At 46.1% G+C, this 18,964-nt stretch overlaps 1 protein-coding gene across 1 annotated transcript; it reads right to left on the bottom strand.

The window, feature by feature from the left end:
• Window positions 1–455: 455 nt before the first annotated feature.
• On the bottom strand, window positions 456–12,777 carry TXN (thioredoxin). The gene is made up of 5 exons (XM_079790533.1): window positions 12,606–12,777; window positions 6,468–6,572; window positions 6,025–6,084; window positions 1,109–1,174; window positions 456–649 (listed from the first exon to the last, which is right to left on the bottom strand). The coding sequence occupies exons 1-5, from the start codon at window positions 12,627–12,629 to the stop codon at window positions 587–589; spliced, it is 318 nt and encodes a 105-aa protein (XP_079646659.1). The 5' UTR covers window positions 12,630–12,777; the 3' UTR covers window positions 456–586.
• Between the last annotated feature and the right edge of the window lie 6,187 nt (window positions 12,778–18,964).

The following is an 18,964-nucleotide window of genomic DNA, read 5'->3' as shown; positions in this document are numbered from 1 at the left end:
TGCAGGAATTCATTCTCTTGTGAGCTGCCCATGAAGAATTTCTGATAGAACAGGAGTCAGTTGAAGCTCACGGGATCTTGTGGGACAGGAATCTCAAACCAGAGAAACAATTCCTTCATGGTTGGACATTAGTTTGGGTCTCACTGATCATTCAGAGAGCACAGGGGATTTGCCTGCAGGAGTAGAGAATGCTATTTTCTCTGTTCTTAAAAATAAAACAACAATAGAATTTAAAAATAGTAATCTATTACCTACATTGCTCTCAACAAGATTTTCCTAGAAATACACGAAAGTAGTAACAATACAAAAGAAAAATCTTAAAAGCAATCAGTGACCTACAAGTTTTACTAAAAAGTGATCAAGAATATGTGACAATAATTAGGACACTAAATACCTTCTAATTGGCCACTTTTCATTTATTTTGAAAGCTAGTCAAGACACCAGGCAGTTTTAAAAAGGGTAGAATTAATATTTTATTGTCATTTATAATCAGATGGTAGTTGAGTATATAGTCTCTATACTTGATCTATCTTTTTTTTTTTTGTAAATAAAAAAAATTACAAGAGCCGATGGCTGGTTAACATGATTAAACGAATTCATTGATGGTGGCTTCGAGTTTTTCCTTATTAGCTCCAGAAAACTCACCCACCTGTTAAGAAAATATTGAATTGACATTAGATGGTAGCACTGTTATCTCTACTTTGTGCATAAGACATGATCACAGAATGGGGGAAAACGGGGGGCCAAGGAGAGGTATAATCTTATTCAAAATTAACACTTTAGATAACACAGTTTTAAGTTAAAAACAAAAACTAAGAGGAAATAGCCCCTCAAGAACAGGCAAAAGACTCAAATACCTCTTAACAATGACAAATATACTTCGTTATAGAATATGAAGTACCAATCACAGATTTAGTGACTGGGTCTAGCAAAGATCAATTTTCAATTAGATGCCACATTATGTACCCCAGTCAATGAAGAGCGACCTATTTAAGTTCTTAAAAGTAAACAATGGGGACATGCTTCTCGGTATGAAGGAATAAGTAACTTCTTCATTTATATCATGATTTTCTATTACTCAGCTGTCTTCAAGGTCAGATGTGCCTACCTTTTGTCCCTTTTTAAAAAACTGGAAGGTTGGCATGCATTTGACTTCACACTCCGCAGCAACATCCTGGGTTGGGGGGGGGGGGGTAGTTGGAGAGAGAATAAAAATAAAATTTAGTATTGAACTTTGACAGAAGCACAGAATCCAAAACCGGATTCTTTTTTCTGTTGTATAATCCATATCTCAGTATGAGGCCTTTATTTAGCGCATAAAAATCGGCAATGAATATAATGGTAACACAAAATCCTAGTTATATTCTCAATTAAAATTCTTACTAATATGCACTCTCCTCAGAGGGGCACCAAGGAAGGAGCCGAATGCTACTTGCATCCGATGCTATCTGGTGAGTCAATAAGCTGTTTCGTCCAATTATATCTTGGCTATTTCAAGAATCTCATAAAGCAACACATTCTTTAGTCATACTCAGGGCTATAATCCCAACTATCCCTCAGAATTAGCACCTCTATCTTTGCTCCTCGTTTTTCCAGATTTATTATGGGAATGGGGTACAGAGATGGTGATCATAAAGGCTAAAGGCCAGTGTGTTAGAAAGAGGAGCAAATTACTTGTGAAAAAATTGTTCAAGAATAACGTCACGGGGAATCTAAAAGGGGCACACACTGGTTCTTGTTTCTTTTCTGTTTTTAATTAAAATTCTACTTGCCAGTTCTCAAACAAGCCCGGCTGCATCATCAGAACTGCCTGAGGGGCACGACAAGCTTGAGCCCCATCTGACGCTAACGGTTGAACCTTCGTGGGCCACCCAGCTTTGAGACAAGTGGGCAAACTCAAAACACTGTCAATCGGGCTGGTGGGCTGGTGGGCTCCTTTCTCCTTCTCCCAGATGCGGCTCTTCCCACACCTAAGATTTTTCTGCAGCTCAAAGGCCATCGAGCATTCTTCGGTTTTGTCACAGGAACTTTTAATACAACACTCTGTTCCCATAAGGTTTGGAGGGAAATGCCATGAAAATAGTCTTGTTTGGACAAGTGTTTCGGGTGAAGAGAGCTGTTAAGGGCTGGACAGTGCCCGCTCGGCACTCGAGAGGAGCAGGTAAGAAACGGAGAACCTCACAGCCCCCCAGGCAGCAGAGCCCCGGACCCAGATCTCGGAAACCCAAGAACTTCCGTGGGGTTTCCCTGGCCACATTGTTTCAGAATGTCATGGTCAAGCTCCCCAAAATGTCAGATTCAGTTAGACAAATTTGGGAGTCTGACATTTTATTTATTTTTTATATGTTTTTACTGATTTCAGAGAGGGAGAGAGAAACATCCATGATGAGAGAGAATCATGGATCGGCTGCCTCCTGCACGCCCCCTACTGGGGATCGAGCCCACAACCCGGGCACGTGCCCTTGACCGGGAATCGAACCCGGGGCCCTTCAGTCCTCAGGCCGAGGCTCTAGTCACTGAGCCAAACCGGCCAGGGCGGGAGTCTGACATTTTAATAGTACTGAGTCAATATTGCAGGAACACAGTATTCCTATAACAATCTTCTATGGACTTGACCTTTGCTATCCAAAGTTAATGTTTTACTTTTATCACTTTTGTTTTCTTCTTCTTCTATGGACTGGTTTGCTATTTCTGAAGTGATTTCCAAGTTATGCGCACTTAAAAATTAAGTAGTTACCTCCGAGGCTCTGAAAACATTCTTAGCACTCCCCTCTTAGAAACGAAAAGCCAGCCTCCTCCCCAATAACACCTCCACTTCCTGTTTTGTGTGTGTTTCTTTTTGGTGAGCAATCTGGAATTGTAAACTGACATATAGTAAAACTCACTTTTGGGGGTGTGTGTGGACAAGTTCTGACACCTGCACAGTCATATAAACACCGCCCAAGCCAGGACACAGAACTATGCCCTCACGCCCCCCAAATTCCCTTCAGCAGCTCCCTCGTAGTCAAACCCTCTGCTCACCCCGCCCCCTAGCAACGACCGACCTGCTCTCCATCCCTACAGCTTTACCCAGTCTCTGATTTTTATTAGCATTTATTAGTAAGTGTAACAAGACTACATTTTACCTTGTTTTATTGGCTTCTGGCTTACACTCCATATAGCGAAATATCTTTAAACCTGCTTTTGTCCGCTCTATTATTAACTCATTTCTGGCTGTTCTAAAATGTCACAGAACTAGCAGGGCTAAACCACTTGTTTCTTGTTTTAATTTACCGAAGCACCACGCCCTGCGGAGAGCTGGGCGCCCATCGTTCCCAAAGGGCTAGTACGCAAACTTCTCTGTGAGTACCGAGTTTCCCTTGTGCACCACATCACGTGTCCATGCCGCCTAGCTGCCCACTTGAATCTATTACACCCAACAGGTAACTTCTTCCTATCCTCGGGGTTATGGCTCCTGCTTTCAAAACTGTGCTGCTTGCTCCAAAGACATTATAAAGGTATAAATGACCCTGGGTCTGACGTTCATGGTCGGGAGCGATCTGCATATAAATTTTAAAAACTAATTCAGTCATTAAACATTCCATCTATTTAATGATACGATCTAATGTTCAGAAATGAGACTGATGTAATTTTCACCCCTTATCTGTATTCTTTTAGAGTCCACACGAGGTGATGGTTTCACCTAGAGTTTCCAAGCAACCAGAAGACCCACTCACGCAATTCATGAATTCCACGGCGAAACGACTCACGGATTGTTTAAGGAACTGCTTTTTGTTTGAATGACCAGGTGAGTAGGAGCTGACAGAGACTGCAGCTATGTGTATGTGGTGATCAAAGGGTTCTGGAATTAGCTCAACTTTTACCTCTGCAACAGATAAAGCTACTGAGGTGGTTGTAATAGCAGCCATTAAAGGTATTCAACCTTTAGAATAGGGAGGCAAAGTGAAAGGCCGCCCGTGTGTGAGTGGGCACTTCAAGGTTTGGAAACTCAGGGTGAGTATGCCAACCAGACGTGGAAGAGCAGCTCAGGCATACAGCAGTCCTGCCTGCTCTGCACCTCTCCCCGGAGGCGGTAAGAGCGCTGGGCTACGAGGCAGGGCTCAACACGCCTCCTCCCCGCCCCCCCCCCCCCCAACTCTGCTTGATTGACATACCTCTGTGCTACAGTCCACTAGCTATTCAGCGGGGGTGCTAAGAAGCTGTTCTCAGAGTTCCTGTGAGGATTAAGTGACCTAACGCATGCAGAGAGCTTCCCACAACACCTAGCACATGGTATTACTTTCCAATAAAAAATGTATTCAGTTGCTATATGACAGGGTCAGCACCAGAAGTTTCTTTCAAGACTTTAAGTTGGGAAAAAACCCTTGCTCCCTGTTTTAACCTAACACGTACTATCTACTCTCAATTCTATTTTTCCTAAAACTATGCAACACATCAGAACAACAGCTCAACAGCCATTCACTTTACATCTACTGCATGCCAGGAAGGTGTGCTTAGTGAAGAAACCAAGGTAAGACAGTTCCTGACCCCAAGAAACTAACAGTCAAGGATAGACACACAGAGGCCATTCTAAAGATTCAGTGAATATTTAACATGTGCCGGGAATTGTTCTCAGCACTTTCTAGGTGTTATCTCATCCTGATGACTATCCTATGATGTTGCATTAACATTGCCATTTTACTGAGGCTCAAACCGAGGCGCAGAAAAGATAACCAAGCCTGTTCAGCGAACAAGGGACAGAGCTGGGGGAGAGAGCAGGCAGTCTCCTAGGAAGAGGATCCACCCCACTCCACAATCGTAAATGCCAGAGGAAAAGGGGCCGAGGATACCATGGGGACAGAGGAAGGAAAACTAACTGAGTCTGGGGCACAAAAGGGGGTAACTGGAGAAGTGTTCCTAGAAAAGATGTGAAGTCTGCAGCTAGGAGTTCATCAGCTAGGAAAGGCAAGGCCGTGCCCGCAGAGCATAGAGAGCGAGGGGACGCGTGTGGAATTGGTGAACGTGCTGTGGGAAGGTCCTCACAGATTCAGAAAGTATAACCCTGTACCCACTTTTATCGACCCTTTAGTACATTCCATAGTTGCTCAACGAATATGCAACTCTGACCAGCTGATGGGGCAGGTACTAACATCTGACCGTAGCGAAACACCAAGGCTCAAGGAAGGAGGATTAGCCTGAAGCAGAAGTCCCTGAGCCAGGACTGGAACCCAGGTCTAGCGCCTTTGCGGCCACATCACAGCCTGGACCGCTCCTGCCCACTGGGGCAGGGGCAAATGCTCACCTAGCTCTAAAGAGCGCCCAGTGAGACGCCTTAGCAGGCTCTCCTCGCTCAGCGGGCTGTGAGGGGCACGGTCCCGTGCTGGGAACCTGATCTGCATCCCCCACACCACCGAGCGGCCTTGAGCGGGAAAGAGCAAGGGCTGGGAAGCCAGCGACCCCATTTTAAACCCAGGCTCTGCCACTGGACCTCCATGGACCACCTCACACCTCTGTTTCTCTCTTCTGTAAAATGGGGGTGATAGCACCAGGATTTAGATGAGTCAGTACTTATAAGGCACAGAACAGGGCCTGGCCCATAAGGTGCTAAACCAGCATTTGTTAATTCAGTCCACCTGGAATCTTCCCTTAATTATTCTCTCAGCTCTCTCTCTACTAGGCAACTTGGTGTTTTTTTCTTTAAAAGCGTTGGGTTTTCTAATTGACCAAAATCAACTAAGACTAGATAAGAATAAGTGTGTGAATATACTTTCTCATGTCATTACTTCATAAGAACCTTAAAAGTGGTCTCCACATTTGGTGATAACCATCAACTCTATAGCGTTAGGTAGAATATAAAGGTTTTTAGAAGGTAGATAACTGGGAAGTAAAGTACCGAAGCCTCAACCATCTGTTTTTATGCTTATTTTAGGGTGCGACACACGTACCTCCTGATATCTGGGATTAAGCTCCTCGTTGGCACAAGTACCCATTCTTTCACAAGAAAACCTTTTAGCTAAGTAGCACTCCAGATTCCCAGCCACGTACCTGACAGTCATCCACATCCACTTCAAGGAACACCACGTTGGAATACTTCTCAGAGAGGGACTGGAACATTTTAAATGAGAAACACACAAAGAATCAGAACTTGTTAATGGCAGTCCACCCCAACCTTCTTCAATGGAAATATAACAAAAGATGCCGAAATTTGGACTGGGGACCAGGTAAGCATAAGAATCAAACGCCTCCTAGAGTAAAATAACTCGAGGCCCCAATTTCAGAGAGAGCGAGCTAAAGCAAAACTATTTAAGACAACCGAATTAGCTTGTCAACGCTGTCTTCAATGGGCTATGAGTGTCAGAGCTAACTTATTTAGGTTGTTACATTATTACTTTTAGACCAGACACAACCACCAACCCACAAACTTTGTTTTTTGCCCCCAGGGTTGTGACCACCAACCTCTCACAAAGCAGAAGGCGCTCCGTACTCACATGAAAGAAGGGTTTGATCATTTTGCAAGGCCCGCACCACGTGGCGGAGAAGTCGACCACGACCAGCTTATCTCCCGCACTGTTCAAGGCTTCCTGGAAAGCATACTGAGGAACAAAGAAAGGCACGTGTCAACTAAAAAGCCCCAATAAAACCTGATGAAATGGGACACAATTCAGAGGTCCTGGAAGCAAAACCCATCTTTTAATAGAAAAACCCAAAGAAACTGCTTGAAAAACAAAAACTTGATAAGATGAAACAAGTATGGGTATAGTGTATCCATATTCATGTGTCTATGAATATTTTATAAAATATTAGTCAATCTATATCCAAACTAAGGAAAAAATAGACATTTGTATTAAAAATGTTTCCACATCAAGTCTAGGTACAGTGTAACCTCATTTCAGCAAACTTAATTCATTCCGGAAGGCTGTTCGAAAACCGAATCATTTTTTCCCCCCCATTAGAAATATAATCCATTCCAGACCCCCAAAGATTCCGTTTTAACCTTTCTTACATACAGTATATGTCTATTCTGTGTAATCTATAAATAAACACTTTAAGTACAGAAAGGACATGAAGTGTAAATTAAATTTTAAAAACTAAAGGAAATATAGTAAAAACGAAAATTTTACAAATTATAAGCAGCAAAAAAATAAAAAAAACACGAAAATATTCACAGCACAATATCCTGATATCTTAACAGTAGTAAACTGATTTACAGTATCTTGATATCTTAACAGTAGTAAACTGACTTATATTTGCACAATTTCTCCTTTGTCACCTGGGAGATGTGTGACTCATCCTACAGGTATCAGCATGAAAGGGTTGTCAGGTTGAGAAGCGAACTGTTCGAGACGGGAGACGTTTGAGAAACGAGGTTCCACTGTATTTTGGACACATTTACTAAATGCTTACCTGGTGAAAGGGGATCACCTGAATTAAGTTGTCACAAAGACACAGAATTTTGCTATCTACAACACAAGTTGTTGTTGTTTTTAATCTAACGCTTTTTTCATTAAATTAATATTTCCTATGGTGGAACTTTCCAAAAGCAAAAGAAAGGAAAAGTAACCTCCTCCAAATGCTTACATTCAGTCACTGGCGACAGTAAGCATATTTCTTAGTATTCCTTTTAATGGCGTTTCCAGAGTTCAGATCAGAACTGTGTATAGTTGACTTCTGCCCTTTATCTCAAAACTCTGCCCTCATTGTTGACCGAATGAAAGACAGTTTTATAGTTCCTCCTAAGGAATGCGTGTTAAATAAAATGCCAGGAGCAGAAATGACCAAGAAATCCCTCACCACCAACCTCCGTGAATAATTTACCAATGGTCTTGATACTGTAACCCTGGGAACCTAACATTTCAGTTAAGAAACTCATTTAACCACAATTAGTCAGTCAGTGCTGATCAAAACCGGGGCAACGAAGAGAAATCAAGACACAAACATCTACATCTGAAGTCCAGGTTTTCTTCAAGGAGAAAATGCGGATCACACTGGTTTCATTAAAAACGAATGTTCCGCCATAACCCGTTTGGCTCAGTGGATAGAGCGTCCGCCTGCGGACTCAAGGGTCCCAGGTTCGATTCCGGTCAGGGGCATGTACCTTGATTGCGGGCACATACCCAGTGGGGAGTGTGCAGGAGGCAGCTGATCGATGTTTCTCTCTCATCGATGTTTCTAACTCTCTATCCCTCTCCCTTCCTCTCTGTAAAAAAAATCAATAAAATATATTTTAAAAAACAAACAACAAAACCAACCCACAAATGTTCCCCTCCTTTGACAGCTAAGAATCAGATCAGATCTGGTCCAGTAGAAAGGGAAAGGAAATAAAGCACCACTAAGACCTCGAATGAATGAATTCCCCTGAAGTACAGTTACTTCTCTAGATTTCTAATTTTACTTCATGTTTTTTTTTTGGGAAATAATTCACAAATGGTGTTTCCAGAATGGCATGTCATTACTTATGTAACCTTTTCAGTTACGCAGGTACAAACTGTCACCCTGCCTTTGGGGGTCGGTGGGGAGAGTCAGAATGATAGAAATTGGCCCTAGCTGGGTAGCTCAGTTGGTGAGAGCACCATCTGATACGCCAAGATGGCAGGTTCCATCCCTGGTCAGGGCACATACAAGAATCAAGCGATGAATGCATGAATAAGTGGAACAACAAATTTCTCTCCCTCCCCCTCTAAAATAAAAAAGAGTTCTACAAATTACATTTCCAAATCATCACTGATTTTTCCAGATGAAACTTTTATAAGGTCAAACAAGCCATTCTACACAAGCAAGATCCAGAAAAGACAGGAAAAAAGTCAAGGAATGACACTGTGGTCAGATGAATACAGTGGACCCTTGAACAACACGGGTTTGAACTACGTGGGTCCATTTATAAAGTTTCCCAATGAGTATAGACAGCATTGTAAATGTATTCTCCTTCCTTATGACTTTCTTTTCTCTAGCTTACTTTATGGGAAGAATCCAGTATACAATACATATAACATACAACATATGTGTTAGCTGACTGTTAATGCTATCTGTAAAGTTTTTGGTCAACAGTCGACTATTTGTGGGGAATCAAAAGTTCTACTCGCATTCTCAGTTGTGTGGCGGTTGATGTCCCTAACCCCTATGTTGTACAAGGGTCAACTGTATATTGTTTTGTGAACATAGCTGGCTGGCTCTCAGTAAATACTTGGTAAGGTTACTTTCAACATAGAATATTATTTCAAACACTCTCAAGGAATTCCCCAAACAATTCTGAATTAAATTCCAGCAAAACTACCTAAAAATCTGAAGGAAAAAAAAAAAAAAAGGCACGCAATAGGAACTTTGGGCTCAAATGAACCTGAGTTGGAGCCTGGTATGTGTAGACTTCATAACCATTTCTCATCTCCTGATACTTAAAATTTACCTAAAACAGACATCAGTTTGAAAATGATTCAAAATTACTTCACTAAGAAGCAAACCACAATCCCTAGCTTCCAGAAACTAAAAATGAAAATTATTAAAGGTCCTCTTTACTGACACAAATATTTTAAAACAAATTTTTAAATTCTCACCCAAGGATTATTTTGTCCATTGATTTTTTAGAGTGGAAGGGAGGGAGGGGGAGAGAAAGAGGGAAAGGGAGACACCCTAGCCTCTTCGGCTCAGTGGATAGAGCATCGGCTTGCAGACCTAAGGGTCCTGGGTTCGATTCCAGTCAAGGGCATGCACCTGGGTTGCAGGCTCCTCCCTGGCCCAGAGCCCTGGTCAGGGAGCATGCAGGAGGCAACAAATCAATGTGTTTCTCTCACATCGATGTTTCTCTCTGTCTTTCCCTCTCTCTTCCACTCTCCCTAAAAATCAATGGAAAGATATCCTCGGGTGAGGATTAAAAAACAAACAAACAAACAAAAACCTGAAAGGGAGAGAGACAGACATCAATGTGAGAGAGGCACATCAACGGGTTGCCTCCTGCATAACCCCCAACGGGGTCAGGGATGGGGGACTGAACCCGGAGACCAGTCTGTGCGCCGGCGGACTGGGAATCGAACCTGAGACCCTTCAGTGCGTGGGCAGACACTCTAACCACAGGGCCTGACACAAATATTTTAAAAACAAAACTCCATTAGGTAGGGTACATAAATAGAAGCAGAGTCTAGCATCTCTTTTCCTAAACACAACCATTCCACAGATAACTAATAAAAGCACAAGAGTAGTTTGTAAAGCATTGAGCAAAATGCCCGTGTTCAATAAATGGCAGCTGATATTCTTTAAAAAAACAACAGCAGCAGCCAACTAAACAATAATGAAAACGAAGAAAAGAACCTGTGTGATTTCTTCCTCATCACATTAGCCCAACTGTATCTGAAACAGATCGCAGGGGCTCCAAGCTATTCCCCCACCCCTGGAAGCGTAGTTTTGGAAAGCCAATGGCACCAAGATGAAAATCTAAAGTGTATTCCATATTTACAAGTGACATTCGAATCAGTTTCCTTTTTGACTAATGACTCTGGGTTATAAATCTGAAGACCCACTGATTATCAGAGCCTAATGTCGTGCTGCTTTGAGGAACAAATTTCTCACCCCGCTTCTACATCTCATTGATTAGGGGAGGAGGGCGCCGTAAATAGGACCACGTAAACGGGTGCTGCCGGAATCACTCCATTGTCTGTCTGTGCCGCCTGGGTTCCGAGACTGCTCATACAGACCCCGCCAAGGCGTTTCACTCCTTTCCTGGGTGCCCACCTGTCAGGGTACACTGAGGTGGCCAGACCCTGGACGAAACCCCCCACCCCATAAGCTGGTAGTTCTCATTCAGCAGGTATTAAATAAAAGTATGCAGAACAAAAACCAATATTAAGGACCTCTGTTTTCAACAAAGGAGAAGGCTGCTGATTTCAATATAAATGCCCACAATTTGAAAAATGAATCCCAATAGGAAAGTAAAATCATTAAGGACCAGCGGATAATAAGACTACAAACAGCCAATCAACACATGTGGGAGAAGAAAAGTCAGTCAGTCACTAATCACCAATCAAAGAAATTCCAATGAGAATTTTCTTACTAAGGATCTGGCCAAAGTTTTGGGGGAAAGTCAGCGTTGAAAGGAAAGGGAGGGGCAATCACATGATTCATGTGGCAATTACAAGCCTTAAAGGTGCCCATCCCTTAACCCAGGCGCTGCACTCCAGCCGCTAACCCCAGCACAGGGCGTCACGAACAAAACGGCCACTGAAGCCGCAAAAACTGCCCAAATGTCCAGCAGTGTGTTCAGATACCGACATGGCTACAAAGAGCTTCGGATGACATGTAAACTGTTCAGGCTAAACTAGACAGGAACAGAAAAGCTCAGAAACAAAATAGCATACAGACATAATTTCAATGAGTACTTTGTGGCTTGAAGGAAAGAGCAAATCCCTCTCGTCCCAACCTTTCTACAGTGATCACATATATTTTCTGGTTCTAAAAGTGACAAAAAGATAAGGGCCCATTACAGAGAAAGAGGTTCTCGAAGCCCGCCCCAAAGGGCCCGGGGCACTCCAGGTAGGCGCGGACCCGCCTTGGGCCAGCTTCCCTGGGGCGGGAATACCGCGGGGTCAATGCTTTCCAGATTCTTCCACGGTTCGAGCAACATCCATTCTCTCCCCCTCACTTTTCTGAATCTGCATTTAACAAACACTTCTTGAGTGGCTACAGTATACCAGACACTATGTGAGTTAGGCTCTTGAGTTTTCCAGGCGGGAAGGTATCAGTCTCGGCAAGAACTTTTTTTTTGCCTGGGGCATCCTCAAGGATGGAACCACCGAAAGCTGGGTACCAGACAGCTGCTCCCGGGGGCATCCCTGGCTCCAGCGAGAGTCACCGACGGAGGGTGAGTCCCACCGACGGGCAGGGCAGCGGAGGTCCCTGGGCCCAGCTTTGGGGACTGAGTCATTCCAAAGCCAGCGCTGCCGGAAACACGCCCCACGCCGCGGGAGGAGGAGTCCCGAGGGCGCGGCCCGGGCCTCACTTCCTTGCGGGCACCTGGGCCTCCGGGGCTCGGGGTGGTCCGGCACACCGAGGGAAGGGAAGCGGATTCTCCGGCCAGGAACCGCCCCCTCGGCTAGGGTACAGTGCGCGTCCCGTCTGGGCACAGCACTGGCGGAGGCAGCCGGGGGTCTCCGTCCCAGATCCGCTCCTATGGAAGCCCACCCCACCAGCGCGCGTGGATCACGCCACTCACCGGGGAGGGTGTGGCGGCCAGCCACCCCGGTCTTCTCCAAAGGGCCCCCCATTTCCTGGCCCGGACGCGTGTCCGGATCCATAAGGGGGCCAAGAGTAGACTCGCTGCACCCAAGCGAGAGTTCCCAGACAGGGGTGGTGCAGGAAGCGCAGTGAGGGGACCGCCCGTACACTCCACGCACGCGTGCATGTCCCCCCGCTCACTGGGCACCCCGACCCTGCCCTCCAGGGGGCTCCCGTCCCCCTCCTCCCTTCCTCCAGGGCATGCTCGGGCGCCTAGGGCGCGCCCAGGCCTGGGCTTCTAGCAGCCCCAGGCCGAGCCGCCGCGTCCCCTTCCTCCGGGATGCGGAGCGGCGGCCTGCCCACCTCCAGCCCATAGCCTTCCCCGGCGGCCACGGAGGCCACGCGTCGCGCCCTGGCCTTGCGCCTACCTTGCTCTCGATCTGCTTCACCATTTTGGCGGCTGAGGTCTGACCGGCGACCGTAGGAGGCGATGCAAGTGGATGAAAAGCTGCAGACCGAGCAGAGACGGCACGCAGACCGCCTTCCCTTTATAGTCACCGGGGAGCTGGGCGCGGGCGCGCGCGGCGTGCGTGTGGCGGGGGCGCGCCCGCTCGGCCCTCCCGAGCCCGCCCAGGCGCCGCGGCCGGGCCCGCCTCCCGGAGCCGCTCCATGGGGGCGGGGCCGCGGCCTGGGGGCGGGGCTTCCGCGGGCCCGGGGCGGACCTCCAGGGATACCGGGCTGCGGGGGAAACCCCCCGTGGCCCCCTCACCCCCTCTAACCTTTACCACCACCGTGCCCTCCCCTCTACCCTCCCCCCCCCCACTCCCGGTACCCTAGCTGGGAGCCGGGGTCTGCAGGGGCCACAGAGCGACTTAAAGGGCGCGTGCACTGCGAATGACCTGGGGCGGCGGGGAGGCGGCGAGTCGGCGGCCCCTCCCAGAGCCGCAGGCAGGTTCACCTGGGAAGGGGTCAGCCAGGCCTTACTCGAGCTCCTTCCTTAATCGTGAAGGAGCCGCCTAGCCAGGGCTGGATTGATCGGAAAGGCCCGCCACACCCACACCCCCAGTCCCCCTAAAGTGCTGAGTAACCATGACCAGGAAGTTTATCTGCGCCGCACCCCCACCTTCTTTTCGGCACTTAAAGTGATGGCTTTCTCTTCCCTCCTCCCTTTTCTTTCACTTTCACTGAAGAATCCACTGCTCCATGACACAGCACTTTAGTTTGGAGGCAAGGCAGGGGAACTGGCCCAGCTCTGGAAGGGCAGACTTGAGTCGAGCAAGGAGAATAGGCCAGGCACGGAACTCATCAGGGCAGAAAGCCCCTGTGCCTAGCAACTGGGAAAACAAAAGTTTCCCTCCAGGGTAACCTTTCCTCCCCTCGCATATGCTAATCATGTGGTAGACCCCCCTTAGAGGAGGAACAAGGGGCCCAAAGAGGGGCCCCCTGGGACTCCCCTGTGGGCCCTTGCACGACCAGTCAGTCCCCTAAGCATTAACCCCGAGGGATAACATCTAGGCCTCAGTTGTGTTTCAGCTCCAGGCCCAGAGACGCAGCAAAACCAAACAAGGGTTGCGGTGGCTGAGTTCAGGACCAGCTGCAATGACTAATGATCCCTGAAAGGTCACACCTGGAAAGCTGAGGAATGTTCTGTTGAGATCCTCTCCTGGGACTGCCCCTAAAATCCCCACCCTCAAAAGCCCTTAGGGGCTTTTTGCTATTTTGTTCTACATTCTCTCAGGGAGGACCCAGCCCACCCACTCTCTTCTGCCAAGAATGCTGAACTGAACCAAGTGCCCTCTGACTCCACCATCCTAACACCCAGAGTCATTTTTGCTGCCGCCAACAATCTCAGATGCACAAAAACAATAGATAATTTCCAAGTTAAAGGATGACCCAAAGAAAGCTACAGGCCTAAGACATGACTACCTACCATGACCCACTTTTAGTTAGGAATTTTTACGTTCAGACCATCCTGTGTGGTTACTTTGGTCTCTGTTTTTTTGTGTGTGTGTGTTTGTGTGTTTAATTTTATTGATTTCGGAGAGACAGGGAGAGAGAATCATTGATCAGCTGCCTCCTGCACATCCCCTACTGGGGATCAAGTCCTCAACCTGGGCATATGCCCTGACCAGGAATCGAACCAGGAATTGAACCGGTAATCGAACCAGTGATCTCTTGGGTTCCTGGGTCAACACTCAACTGCTGAGCCACACCCAGCTGGTCTGGTCTCTGGTTTTGTAAGGTCTACCACTCAGGTCTCCTGTGAGCAAGTCAGGTTTGATATGTGGCCCTTTTTCCAACCACAATGGTCTCTAACTCATGGTGGTGGTGTTGTGAGAGTTAAACAGGGATCAGGACAGTGCACATAGTAGTAAGCACTCAATAAACAGTTATAATTACAGCTGTCGTGAGTACCAATTAGGCTTGCTTGGAGTCCTGGGGGTGCCATGATGAGCTTGGCGACCTTATATTTATGGCACCAGTTCACACACTTGTGTGAGCTTTTTCTAGCAGTAGTAGGGATGCTACAATTACAGGGAACTGGGAGGCTAGCATGTGTGTTAAGAGGTGGGATGATGTTGGGGTGCAGGGTCTCAGCATGGATTTTCAGAGTGGAGCAGCTCAGGATGAAGCTACACCTAGGTATGTTTACGTGGGATGGTGAACTGCAAGTTTTGAACCTATTGTGCAAAGTTTCTAGAAGGTCGAGGCATAGAGACCACAGGTAAGGATATGGGCAAGGGACACATTGTAAGGACAGTCCTAGGCAGAAGGAGGATAGACTGGCCTGAATGCAGTGGCCTTCTCAGAGAATAAGGACATTGGTGCACAGAAGAGGCCTTACGGGGCACCTGGAGCAGATTATATAACTTGCTTTTCTGCCTCTGTGTCTTCAGCCCAACTTGCACCCCAGCAAGTATACCCAGTTTACAGGGCATTATAAAATAATACTATGTCATAGGACCAGTAACTGGCACATTTACATGAAGGATGACAATAAATAATTGAGTTGCAGGAAGAGGAGGTACAGAGCTCTCTAACAGACATGCTCAGCTGTCATTCCTTACTCTCAGGGACATTCCAAATGCCCAGTGACTCAGTTAGTTGGAGGAGGTATGACTCCCTCCCACCTTCAGAGGACCAATACAGAGTGGCTGTGGGGGATGCTACAGTATAGGGAACTGGGAGGCTAGCATGTGCGTCAAGAGCCCAGACTCTGCAATTAGATTCCCTTGACCTCATCCCCTCTCTACCACTTAGTAGCTGGGTAACACTAGACAAGTCCAAATAGCCTTTATGTGCCTCAGTTTCCTCACCCATAAAGTGGGGATAATAAAAGTGAGCTAAAATATCCGTGAAGTGCTCAGGTCCATGCCTGGTATGCAGTAAATGCTACATAAACTATGATTACAGGCTACTGAATGGAATGCTGAAATCCCTCTGGAATGACGGCAGGGCTGGGAGGGGAGACTGTAAAACAGGTGTCAAAGTCCTAAGTGACTTAAGTAAACAGTGAGCTTGCTAACATGAGTCTCAAAGGAAAAGGATATTTTTCTCCTCCAAGAGGAAAAGAGAAGTGGGCTAAACCTGACCCCAGGAAAAGAGGAGGGTCCCCTGCCGCCAGGACAGGGGAAACTTGAGTCCTTGGGATTTCAGTTGTGGCGAGGAGGGGACACTGGGTGAGGAGAGTGAGGTGCGGGGAAATGGAGACAGCCCAACGAGGGAGGATCCTTTTCTGAGGAGAGGTAGGGGTGAGAGGAGAGGCGGGTGTTGTAAAAGCCTTTATGTGGGGGGTGTTTTCTGTGTGTTAGAACCCTCAGGAGACATGCCAGAAAACTGACCTCAACCGAAGAGAAAGTAACTCATATCACCGGGAACTCCGGGGGCCAAAGTCTGTCACAGGGGCACCATTTCTCCCGGTTCCTTCTCAGCAGGCTCTCCACCTCATCTATGTAAAACTCCAGGCTTAGGTTCCCAACAGTTCAGTATCCCTGAAGGAAGAGCATTCCTTTCCCTTGTTCTAGTGACTGTCCTCGAGGCTGACCTTCACGGACTTGAGGTGGGATGGGGGATGGGGAGAAGGAGGGCATCAGCCTAGCTTGAACCACCTGCCCTGGGAGTGAGGAAAATCTGGAGGGCTATCAGAGAGAGGGAAATGGGTGCTAGACAGGCAAAAATGGTAATTCCTGCTCCTCAAGAAGAGAAGAGAGAACATGGGTGATAAAGGAGCTTGCTCCAGGTCTCTGGGGCTCCAAGCGGGGAGGGGGGCAGGTTAGAAAAGTAGGTTTGTTGTCTTTGTTCAGGTCTGAATTTGAAGAAAATGCAGCTCTAGGGCTTCTGAAGCAAGCTTTTCTCAGATCATAGGTTTCTCCAAGTGTGGCCCTTGGCATAGGCCTCATTTGGCATAGCTGGGGGTCCTTGAGGATACTGCGGATTCCCCGGGCCACACCCAGACAGACATATGGAATCACAGTCTTGTGAGGTAGACCCCCCACATCTGCATTTAAAGAAGCATCCAGGTAACTAGGCACACTGCGTTGGGATTGTTAAACTCAAAGACTGTGTCTAGCAAGAGAGTTGAGATGAGGACAGAAAAGAAACCATGGTAAATGATATAAAATTGGGAGCTCAAAATACTATGACAAAGAAGTGTCAAAGGAAAAGAAACAAATACACATGTACAATAATTGTCAGGCCTAGAGCTAGGTGCATTGCATCATTCTTCTCAACATCTGCTAGGAGATAGATATTATTCTTCCTGTTTTACAGGAGGGAAATCAAGGCTCAGGAGGCTACCTGGTCACACCAATTGGGCACTGACTCTTAGTCTCTGTTCATGACAGGGAGAAAATGCTGGCACAGTTTTCAAGGCAGCTCATCCACACATGGTAACCTCCTCTCACTTCCTAATTTCAAAACTTCTTACAAAACTACAATTTCAAAACAGCACAGTATAGATCAATGGGATGGCATTGAGAGTTCAGAAATAAACCCATAAATCTATGGCCAACTGATTTTCGAAAGGGTGCAAGACAATTCCATAGGGAAAGGATGGTTATCTTCAACAAATGGTGCTGTGACAACTGGATATCTACACTAATAAAAGAGCAACATGCTAATCGACTATACCTTTGCGATGCCCACCAGCCAATCAGGAGTGGGTATGCAAATTAACCCAACAAACATGGCGGGTTAATTTGCATACACAGGCAGTGAGTGGCCAGGGGTGGGGAGGGATGCTTGCGTCATCGCCATGGTGACGACGCAGGCGTACCACACCAACCCAGGCGCTCCGGGCCTCTGGGCAGCGTGGGAAGGCAGAAAGGCGGCTCCAGGCAGAGCAAAAAGGCAGCTCTGGCCAGAGTGAAGGCGGTGCCGGCAGCCAGGGGAAGGAAGGCCCATTCTTGCACAAATCTTCGTGCATCGGGCCTCTAGTCCACTTATAAAAGAAGGAGGTTGGATCCTTACCTCACAACATTTATAGAAATGAACTTGAAATAGATTAAAGACCTAAATCTAAGAGCTTAAATTGTAAAATGCTTAGAAGGAAACACAGATGTCAATTTCTGTGAACTTGAATTAGGCAATGATTTCTTAGATACACCAAAGGAGCAACCACCAACCAAATAAAAAACACAAATATTGGACTTCTTCAAAATTAAAAAGTCTTGTGCTTCAAAGGATGCCATGAAGAAAGTGAAAAAGACAACCCATAGAGTAGGAAGAAATACTTGGAAATCATATATTTGACAAGGGACTTGTATCTAGAATATATAAAGAACTCTTATAACTCAATAGTAATAAGACAACTCATTTAAAAAATGGGCAAAGGATTTGAATAGACATTTCTCCAAAGAAGATATACAAATGGCCAATAAATACATTGAAAATCTGTTCAACATTATTAATCATTAGGGAACTATAAATCAAAACCTCAATGAGATTATCTGCTCTTTACCTACACGGGTACTGGTGTGCCAAATCATTCATTGGCACTCTATTAACAACCAGGGGAAGTAGCAGTGGAAGTAGAAATGAAGAAATTCCAGGTGCTTTATTGAAGTAAAGATATGCACAATTATTCTTACAAACAGGTAACCTCTGAGGAAGGAGACTGATCCCATAAAAGTTGTACGTGATTGGATCCTTAGGACGTAAGAGTTCAGTTGAAATACATGGCTGTCCAGGATCTAATCCTAGAACTATTTAGAAGTCACTTGACTACAAATACATAATTAAATGGTCCAACAAGTACATTCAACACTATTCCTGATGTTGGCATTGAGGGTGCGGTCAAGGTATTGCAAGCCCAGTTGGATTTTTATGTCATAGTGGCCTTTACCTTTTGTTTATCATTGTGACCTGGCACATTCTCCTTCCAGGGAAACAGGGTTAGTCCTTGAATTAGAGTTTTTTATCAGCAAAGATGAAATTAAAGAGATAACAACATTTTAAAAACTTATCATTGTAAGTAACTTTTACGAGATGTGAGGTCATTTGTTTGGCTGATAACCTATCTTTACTTCAATAAAGCACCTGGAATTTCTTCATTTCTACTTCCACCGCTACTACCCTGGTTCAGACCACTTCATCTCTTATCTGCACCACTGTCAGTCTCAGAATTCATCTCCCTTCTACCATGGTTGGATTTTTCACACACCAACATGTAAACCTGAGCATGTCACTCCTCTACTTCTTCAACGACCTTTTCACTGCTCCATGAGCACAAAGGAAAATGCTGACCACGGCCACAGGATCACGTATGCTCTGGTCCTCACCTGTTCTA

The sequence above is a fragment of the Cnephaeus nilssonii genome (genome assembly GCF_951640355.1).
Source record: "Cnephaeus nilssonii genome assembly, chromosome: 14".
Lineage (NCBI taxonomy): Eukaryota > Metazoa > Chordata > Mammalia > Chiroptera > Vespertilionidae > Cnephaeus > Cnephaeus nilssonii.
Note: the sequence above shows the minus strand (reverse complement) of the source record. Positions and strands in the feature narration are given on the sequence as shown.

Bases quoted from the DNA above. Each gene is read 5' to 3' on its own strand.
- TXN (XM_079790533.1), bottom strand. From the start codon at position 12,629: ATGGTGAAGCAGATCGAGAGCAAG. The intron at 6,085-6,467 runs GTGAGTACGGAG...AAAATGTTCCAG, and splicing joins TGATCAAACCCTTCTTTCAT to TCCCTCTCTGAGAAGTATTC. The intron at 650-1,108 runs GTAGGCACATCT...TTTTCTTAACAG, and splicing joins TTTTTAAAAAGGGACAAAAG to GTGGGTGAGTTTTCTGGAGC.